This window comes from Peromyscus californicus, unplaced genomic scaffold (assembly GCF_007827085.1).
Source record: "Peromyscus californicus insignis strain IS unplaced genomic scaffold, ASM782708v3 Scaffold_21__1_contigs__length_65335640, whole genome shotgun sequence".
Taxonomy (NCBI): domain Eukaryota; kingdom Metazoa; phylum Chordata; class Mammalia; order Rodentia; family Cricetidae; genus Peromyscus; species Peromyscus californicus.
This window is the reverse complement of record NW_026294514.1, coordinates 10,778,411-10,788,145: the sequence shown is the minus strand read 5'-3', so window position 1 is coordinate 10,788,145 and position 9,735 is coordinate 10,778,411. Positions and strand designations below refer to the sequence as shown.

Below are 9,735 nucleotides of genomic sequence, written 5' to 3'. Positions count from 1 at the left end.
CTCGGGAGGCAGAGCCAGGTGGATCTCTGTGAGTTCGAGGCCAGCCTGGGCTACTAAGCGAGTCCCAGGAAAGGCACAAAGCTACACAGAGAAACCCTGTCTCGAAAAACGAAAAAAAAAAACAAAAAAAAAACAATAAAACCCTTTTTTTAAAGAAATGCATTTAGTGTTCCCAACCAACCGACTTCACAGTTTAGTGACCCTTAGTGAAGATCGTTTTCCCTTGGGACTGACTGCACAGCTAGCTATTAGCTGCAGCTCACTATGGCTGCCCAGCTTCAGAATTGTGTAGCATAGCACCAGTCTGGGGAAAGCTTATGGTTCACTGTGTGGGATATGGTCTCTGAGGAATGCCTATTGTCCTTACGCCATCATCATGTAAATAATTCATAAGTCGCGACATAATAAGCTGGAGACTTTAGTAACATATCAGTTACTAAACAAAAGAGGATGAAGCATTGTACGTGCCAAGTGTGCAAGAATGAGTGTGCACAGAGTGTGCAGTGGCTGCCAAGGGGAGAAGGAGAGAGGCTGTACTTCTCTCCTTACCACCGAAGACAGTTGGTTTCTATCAGGTCGTGTCGTTGGTGCTTTGGGAGCCTGGGAACGTTGGCTTTGAGGATAACGGAAGCCAAGCTACACTGGGCAAAAGCTGGAGAGGAGCGGTGACTCATTTTTGTGCCACGCTGTCAAATCTAGCAGCCACTGGCCACAGGAGGCTCTCCAACCCTGGAATTTGGCTAGTCCAGATTCAAATGTGCCGAAAATATAAAACGCATGCCATTTTTCAATGAGTTGGTGTAGAAAAAAAAAAAGAAAGAAAGAAAAGCAAATTTGTCAGGCAACTTTCATATTGATTACTTATAGAATGAATAAAATACATTATAGAAATTTGTTTACCTCTCTCTTTTTTTTTTTCTTTTTTGAGACAAGGTCTCGTGTACCCCAGGATAGTCTTAAACTCATGTGTGTGAGAATAACTTTGAGTTTCTGATTCTCATGTTTCCCACCCCTGGTTTGCTGGAATTACAGATGTGTGCTACTGCATCTGGTTTATGAAGTGGTGAGGATCAAAAGCAGGGCTTTGTGCAAGACAGGCAAGCACCCTAGCAATGGAGCAACATCTCCAGCCCTTACCTATTTTCAAAAGGTGGTCCCTCAAACATTTGAACTTGAGTATATCACATATTTATATTGGACAACGTAGCTGATATGACTCAGAAGAGAGACCCCACCCTAGAGGGCGCTGAAGTCCAATGAATGGGCAGAGGAATGAGACCAAACTAGAGGAAAGGTGGCCTTTCCCAAGGCCAGTGCCAGGATCTCCTGTGTGAGCTCACAGTGGGCTCATTTGGACTCTGTTGATGGACTTTTCTTCCCTGATCTCCAGCCCTACAAAACTGAAGTGTGTATGTGTGTGGGGGGGGGTTCTACCCATGGCTCTGGTTAGCTTTGGCTTGGGATTCACTTCTGAGTGGTTCCTGCTCTCTCTGATCCCACGTGTGGAATCCACTTTGTACATTTGTAAGATGTTTGATGTGAATTTGATGCCCCAGTAAGGTGGGGAGGGCTACTAATTCTATTAGTCTGTTGACACAGAGATGTCAGATTCAGCATGGTGGTGGATGGATGTCTGTAGTCCTAGCATTTGGGGACAACAGATAGAGGATAGGCGTTCAAGGCCAGCCCAGGGTTACACAGTGAGACTGGACTGGGCTACTTGAGCTCTCTCTCTCTCTCTCTCTCTCTCTCTCTCTCTCTCTCTCTCTCACATACACACACACACACACACACACACACACACACACACACACAAATTTTTTTTCAGGCAATACATTTTATGCGTAAGAATTTGTTTTATTATTTTCCTAAACTGACTGTAGATCGACACACAGATACTGGTGTCGCGCAGGAATAACTGGATTTTGCATAATAGTTTACAGTTTTCAATGTCCTTTTCAGCAAATTATCACTTTTAATTGTCACAACATCTTGTGAGGCAGGCAAGGCATCTATAGATTTTTTCATCCATATGTTATAGCGAAGAAACTGAAAAAAAAAGGGTTGCCTTGACCAGCATTTGAAAGCTGTTAAGTGACAGCGCTGGACGCGGATGGTGGAGGATCGGATGAGATGGGTCGGCTTCTCGTCTTTGGTGTCTTTTCCTTGTCTACACAGGGGCACAGAGGTGGGGCTGGTGGAAAGGGGTTCACAGCTTCCCGAATTCAAGCAACACCGACCCTGTAAAGATTAGGAAAGTAAGGGTCACATACTTCAATATTTGGAAAGGCGCCATTTGGGAATCTGGGGAAAGGACCTACGTGGAGCGTTGCTTTCCGTTCTGTAGGAATGCCTTTGAAGTCCTCCTCTCCGTTAATTCCTTCAGAGACCTCCCTGGGAGCCTGTGTAAGGCAGGCTGGTTCTTCTGCCAGTAGAAAGAGGTTCTGAGTGGCAGGCTCCAACAGAGGGTCCTGGGAGCCAGCTTCAGGATGAGGCAGAGCAAATGCTCGGCTTTTCAAAGATGGACCATTGGTGGAGGGAGAAACCTTGTAAAGGAACGGTGATAGAAATCTAGGCACAGTGGCTCATGGTTGCAATCCCAGCCGTCTGGGAAGACGAGGCAGGAGGATGCTGCAAGTGTTAGAGCAGCCTGAGCTACACAGTGTGTTCAAAGACAGGCTGAGCTGACAGAAAGATGCTGCTTGATCGTGAGAGTTTCCTACCACGATTGAAGATGATGAAGATGATGATGATGAAGATGATGAAGATGATGATGATGAAGATGATGAAGATGATGATGATGATGAAGATGAAGGTGATGATGAAGGTGACAGTAGTGTCATGTGATCTGGACGTGTTAGAGAATCTGAAGCAAGTTTTTACCAATTTTTTTTTTAATTAAGGTTGTTAGTCTTCAGATGTCAGCCTAGAAGAAGTTAGAAGCATGAAGCAGGGTCTGGTCGTGGTCATCTTTGCATGTGTTTGGAGATTGCCATGTCCACTGGCACACAGATGTTGGCAAAGTAGATTCAGCTACTTGTCATCTAGATGCCAGCATACCGTTGCACAACCAAACTTAAATCCAGCTGTCCAACAGAGCGACAGGGAGGGTTACGGGTGACTCAGGAGACAGTCCTATAAGGAAAATAAGAGTCGGGAATGGTGACTCTTTGCCAAAGGTCAACTCGGTAGTATTGACTTAAGAACCAAGAGGCAAGCCAGGTGGTGGTGGCGCACACCTTTAATCCCAGCACTCAGGAGGCAGAGGCAGGTGGATCTCTGTGAGTTCGAGGCCAGCCTGGTCTACAGAGCGAGATCCAGGATAGGCACCAAAACTACACACAGAAACCCTGTCTCGACAAACCAAAAATAAATAAATAAATGAAAGAACTAAGAGGCAGCCCTAACATGACAGTTAAGAGTACTAGCTCATCTGGGCCTAGCAGCCTAGGTCTGTAATCTAGGGAGGCTGACGCAGGAAGTCCAAAGTTCAAAGCTTACCTGATCGAGAGAGTCAGTTCAAGGTCAACCTCGGCAACTTAGTGAGACCCTCTCTCACAGAGGGAGCAGAAAGTGTGTGTGAGCCAGACGACTATAAAGCAAGTGTCTTCTGGACCCCGCAGGGCAGCTGCACGTGTGCGCACATCACAGTTGTGACGTCTCAAGAGAGGACCAATCACAACACGGAGAGGAGGAGTTGGGCATGAAGTCCCGCCCTAGCTGGGGAGATATTGGCATCTGGTAGCTGCTGGAGGAGGAAAAATCAGTTTTCTCTGAGAGTGTAGCCCCTATTAAATCAGCCACACGCCAGTTGGAAGACCGTATATCCAAGAATGTATGGACAGCACAAATTGGACTTGGTGAATGGAGAAAAGAGAGGACATAAAGTTTGGTAGGTAGGAGGAGGGGTGAACTAGGGAGGAAATAAGGGGGATCAACATGATCAGAACATGCTGTACAAAATTCTCAAAGAACAAACATGTGTATGCGTTCTTTATTATATACAGTATAATATATTGCATATATTTATGAACTTGGGTCAAAGTAAACAAAAGGGCTGGGGCCTGGCCAATGGCAGAGTGCTTGCTGAGCTTGTGTGCATGAGACTCTGAGTTTGATCCCCAGTGTCATAAAAGAGAAAATAAAAACAAAAAACTTGGCTTCAGAATCATATCTGATTCAAATGAGGGCTCTGACAAGTATTTGTTCTATGGTATTTGATGAGTTATGTATCTTTCTTTTAAAAAATCTGTTTCCTCGACTGTAACATAGGAAGGAAACGTTTCTTTGGTAGAAGACTGGTGTGTGGAGCGCAATAAAATAGTAGTGAAGCATTTGTAGAGAACTTATCATCCAATAAATAACATGATTAGAACTCGCTTATGTGTATGTGTGTGTGTGTGTGTGTGTGTGTGTGTGTGTGTGTGTGTGTGTGTGTGTGTATGTTTGCATACAAGTGCAGTGCCTGCAGAGGCCAGTGGTTATAGACCCCTCTGGACTTGGAGCTACAGACAGGGCGTTAAAACCCAACATGTGTGCTCAGAATTGAACTCAGGTGAACTCGGGTCCTCTACCAGAGCAGTGTGTGCTCTTAACCTCTGAGCCATCTCTTCCCCCCCCTACTGTGAAGTTTTTGTGGAAGATTATGTAAATGGTATTGTAGAAGATGATTTCATAGTTTACTTATATTAAGTATAGGGCAAAATTAGCTAGCATGTATGAGATGGGGGTGTATAGTATGTGTGTGTGTGTGTGTGTGTGCGCGCGCACGCGCGCTTGGGTATGGAGATTAGAAAATAACTTCTGAGAATCAGATCTCTACCCCAACCCTGTGATCCAGGATCCAACGCAGGTCACCATGTTTGTGCAGCATGGAGCCACGCTCACTGATCCCAGTATGAGCATTTTAACAAGAAGACTGTGAGATGGAGATCAGTGTGGCAAAGCGAGTCTTCCTATGTCTCAGCCACTTTCCAGACCAGGTCAATTGATAACCTCAGATCACCTCAATTCTTCGGCTTCTCTGTCACTTCGGTGACATTTTGCTCACACCTTTGTCTTATTCCTTGGGAAGTAAGCCATTGCCAGCTCTTTACCTGAGTCCAGCTTGTCTTCTAAGTGAATTCCCAGTTCTTTAAGGACAAGAATAGAATCCTGAAAACCCTCTGGCAGAGTTCTAAGCACGTAATAGGTAGTCCGTTAGATTTATTTTGAACGCTTCATTCCCATCATAGCTAGATGAGTTAGTATGTGTCAGCCTGCTTAGGTCATCCTTTCTAGAGGTATTTATAGGCTTCCATAGGGATGAGGGCCATGAACACCATGGGCTACAAAAAGGCCTCAGGTGTCCACAGCAAGCTGATGGTGTGGCCTTGGAAAGCATCAGCTGGCCTTAGTTTACCAGCCAGCAGCTCTGTCCGTGAACCTGCGGACTGTTACAGGCACAGCTCTCCTGGGACAAGCTTCCATCCTTAGGAGGCCGTGAGTCTCTCTGTCTTCCCCACACTCCCCGCCTCCACGGCTGTGAATATTCTGTTCCTCTGCTTCATTTTCACGGGCACCAGAGGTGTGCTCCTGTCTCTGAGGAGCAGCCCCCACTCTGTACAGCCTCAGTCTGTGAATGCACCTCTTTGACAGCTGTCATTACTGAGTATGACTTGTGCCCTTGTGCACTGGACTTAAATGATCTATTTCCTCGAGTTTTTTTTGTCTATCATTGGTGTGGTCGAGCGGGGTAGGGTCCCCCTCATGGTTGTTCTTACTGTACGCTAGAGAGAGATGGTATATTTTTTTTTAAAAAAAAATGTGCTTGGGGCATTCCCTGGCTCACAACAGCTTGTCTCCATAACTAAGGGGTGCCTTCTCATCTATTATCTGTCACTGCTGGGCTAATGACAGAACCCGACAGAAAGAAATTGCGAGTACTTATTATGTCCCATCCCCTGTTAGCGCTGTTTGACTTTCTGTTAATTATCGACCTCTCTGAACACACTTTTGAAAGTGAAGTGGAGAAGGCAGGACATTTCTTACAGTATCCTTGTGAGGGCTCCAGGAGATTATTGGTGAAATTATTAAGGCCACTCCACGTAGTTAAAAGGAGATTTATTTAATGGCGTAACTTACAAATTAAGGAATAGGTAGGTCGCGGAGTCTGGGGAAGGTGTATCACAGTCCAGCGGTGTTCTCTGGAGCTCTGCTCAGTCCACCTCTCCAGTCCAGGGTCCCGCATCAGAGTGAGCGCGCCCGCCGATCCAGATCTCAGGTCCCCCGGCGCCTCCCTTGGCCCCGCCTTGTAGGCGTGACAGTTGCCGAAGTCTCAATGGGGGTTGGAACTTCCAGATCAAAGCTGGAATGGCTACCCACTACATCTCCCCCTTTTTGTCTAAATAAGAAAGTTCTAACCTAATACAAGACTATATACAAAGGAATGGTTATCAAATATTGTCCAGGAATAATGAGGGATAATGACCTAGATAAGATGGAACTACAACCAATGCGAACAATATCAAGCAAGAAACACATACTAAAATCCAGAGAAGTCTGGAGCGTAGGTAAATGGCATGTTACAAAGATCCTTCCAAAAGGTGTCCTATCCTAAAGAACCTGAATCTAATACTTAATATGTTCTATCTACTAAGTTGTAACTATAACTGCTAGTCTTCAATTCCATCAAAGACCTGAGAAGGAATATAATGGTACCTGAGAAATGGTACATGGATGCAAACAACTTTTGGGAATCTTGCGAGAGTAGACGGAGACAGCTGGCAGCCTGGACAGTCATCTAATGTTTCTCAGCATTGTTGGTGTATTTAAATTGGCTACAGGCCTAAAGTATCTGACAGACCATTTTTAGAAGCAGGAATTCTGAAAGACCATCTTACCCTGTCTTGGCAGAGTACAGTGGTCGCTTTCCTTGTGTCCCACTTGTCCAGAAAGGATAGCATTGTATTAGTACTGTCAGCCGTCGAGGCAAGGGCAGTTCTTTGCCCAGTAGGCCATTTTGTGTCAAGAACCAGCAAGACAGATACACAGGACCATTTGTGGCTATTGTTTGATATAGTCTTCTCATGATCCCTTAAGGCAGAAAGTAGCCGAGCAGTATCACAAGTGGACCAGTAGCCCAGTGTTTGCCACGAAGGAGCAGATCTGTGACTCCCCCTCCCCCATCTGAGGCTCCTGGTGTCAGCAGCAACCTGAGCTCTTCTGTCCACTCAGTGTGAAGACTGAGTTGCCTACCTCCTTCTCCTTCTTCCTCAGGCTGGAAAATAGCCACTGTAGAACAGATAAAACACCAACAAAACCACTCAGAGGTGGCAGAGAGGGCAAGGCGGAGAGCTGCTGCCTCAGACTCTAGGCTGACTTCATAGCAGCTTAATCACACCAAGAGCCTGGGCCTCAACCTGGAGTTTTCTCTGATGCTGCAAACGAGTATTGATTGGGAAAAAGCAATTGATTTGTGTTAGGTTTGTTGGAGCAAACACGATGCAAGGTCATTGAAGTTTTATTGTCTAAGTATTTTAAGCTGATGTAAATATCTAGGCAGAGCTCACAGAGGACACAAAGGTGAACCGAAAAGAAGACCAGACTGAGGGGTGAGTTGGGTGCCTCCCATCAGGTGTTCCACGGAATAAGCTGCCTTTCCATCAAAGGCAGTAGTGGGCCCAGCCTATCAAGACCCAACTCAGAGGGTCGACTCAGAAATCTTCAGAAAAGAGGAATACCAAGAGAGAAACAAATGGGTTTTTCACTGCCACTACCGCCACTTTTGCGGAAACCTGGTGAGGTGGGCCTTTGAGGCAGCCCTGGAGGCTGTGTGGTACAGGTGGAACCCGCTGGTTTTTGCATTTGGTCTTACTGTGAGGAAGAGTGCCTCCCTCCTGCTGCTCCGGACCAGCTAGGCCTGCCCCTGTCCCGGGTGACTAGTGCCCACAGAGTGGCCAGAGAACTCAGGCAGAAATGGATCTCAGCAGAGTGGGAATGTATAAACCCCGTGGGGAAGATTCCCCAGGCTGTAAGGTGTGGCTACTTTCTCTTATGGAACCAGATAGCTCCAGAAAGGGGAAATGACGTCATTTTATTTCTTTGTCAACACCCAACACTATTGGGCACTGTGAGTGTTTAGTACAGATCAGTCAGAGAGCTATTTCTCAGAGACACCCCAGGGGCCTCTGACCCAGGCCTTAGGAAGCCCGGTCCCTCAGCAGGGGCAGAGACTAGAGGGCAGCCTAAACCTCTTATTCTCTACTCCATGACAATAGAATGCCATACCTTAGGAACTGTATGCTAAGAAGTTCCATATATTAAGCCCAGATTTCTATGGATGACTTTGGCAAAGCCTATCTCCATGACATCATGCTAACTATGGTAGAGCTAAAGTTTAATTACTCATTTAAATATGGGAGGGGGAGGAATAATTTGGTTAATGATTACTACATCATACACACACACACACACACACACACACACACACACACACACAGAGAGAGAGAGAGACAGAGAGACAGAGACAGAGACAGAGACAGAGAGAGAGACAGAGAGAGAGAGAGAGAGAGAGAGAGAGAGGTCATTTTCAGTTTTTACTATGTTCCCGGAGAGGGTTCCAAGGCAGAGATCCTTTCGGCATCACTCAATATTTTTTTCATGTGTGTGTGTATGTGTGTGTATCTGTGTAAGGGTATACCACATGTCTGTGGGTGCCCAGAAGAGGGTGCCAGATTCCCAGGAGCTGAAGTTGTTTCTTTACTGCCATGCCTGGAAACCATGACAGATTTAGACCACAGGAAACTCTTCCATCCCCAAGGGAGATGTGGCATCAGTCTTTTGAAACGCAGGAAGCCCTTTTGAAATCAGCCTCAAGTGTGAGGTTTTTTTGGGATCCCCTGCAGCTTCTGGAAGCTCCAGCAGCATTTCTGGGCTTTCATGTCAGGAAGAAACGGAAGGGCATCCCATCCTCTTCCCTGTGAGCCCCTGCCTTTATCCAATTGGACACTTAGTGGGCTTTGACTTCTAAACGGTTGAAATTTGATGGGCAAGTGAAATGACCTGGTTGGGCAAAGGCAGGTGGATGAGCTGAATGATTTCAATGTCATCCCTTCCTAAAGTTCGGCAAACAATACTTCTGAACTGTTGACTGTGTCAGCCAAGTCTTTTTGTGTGTGACACAGTGAGTATTGCACATCTCAGCCAACCTGTACTGTTTCCTTCTTCTCCCCCATTCTCTAAGGACTTGGAAGAAGGGAAGTCAATAAATCAATCGGTACCTTGTCCGATATCCATTTCAATGACATCACAGCCCCATTTGCTAAAGATCAGACATTGGTTACGGAAAAAGACACAGACATTTCCATTTCTAATGTGTCTCTGCCATCATGAGCACGAATACAAATAAGAATGGTGAAGTGGAATCATAAACAGTAGTATTCGTGTTGGCATTACAAAAATAAAAAGAAGATAACTATAGAGGGTGCCAATGCCACTCCTCTTTTATTTATAGGATTTATTACAATGATGATAAAGGTGTCAAATGTAAATGTAAATGATAGCGCTAAATAGCGCGCCTTACTATGCGGCACCTAAGCGATCTCACAGGGATAAGGCGCCCTGTCATCACAGCTGTGTTAGACCCAGGGCTGTGGAGAAGAGCTCCAGTCTGAACTCTCCCCTGCAGAGTGGCTCTTGGTCTTCTCTCAAGCACTGCCATCTGTGAACTGCTGTGGGTGGACCAGGTGATCTTTA

At 45.9% G+C, this 9,735-nt stretch overlaps 1 protein-coding gene across 1 annotated transcript; it reads right to left on the bottom strand.

Annotated features, from left to right (window-relative positions):
• Positions 1-1,842: 1,842 nt before the first annotated feature.
• On the bottom strand, positions 1,843-9,276 carry LOC128118005 (uncharacterized). Its single transcript, XM_052750595.1, has 3 exons — positions 9,261-9,276; positions 2,322-2,584; positions 1,843-2,241 (listed from the first exon to the last, which is right to left on the bottom strand). The coding sequence occupies exons 1-3, from the start codon at positions 9,274-9,276 to the stop codon at positions 1,861-1,863; spliced, it is 660 nt and encodes a 219-aa protein (XP_052606555.1). The 3' UTR covers positions 1,843-1,860.
• Between the last annotated feature and the right edge of the window lie 459 nt (positions 9,277-9,735).

Excerpts from the sequence above, each read along its gene's own strand:
- LOC128118005 (XM_052750595.1), bottom strand. Across the intron at positions 2,242-2,321 it reads AACGGAAAGCAACGCTCCAC|GGTCGGTGTTGCTTGAATTC; the intron begins GTAGGTCCTTTC and ends TAATCTTTACAG.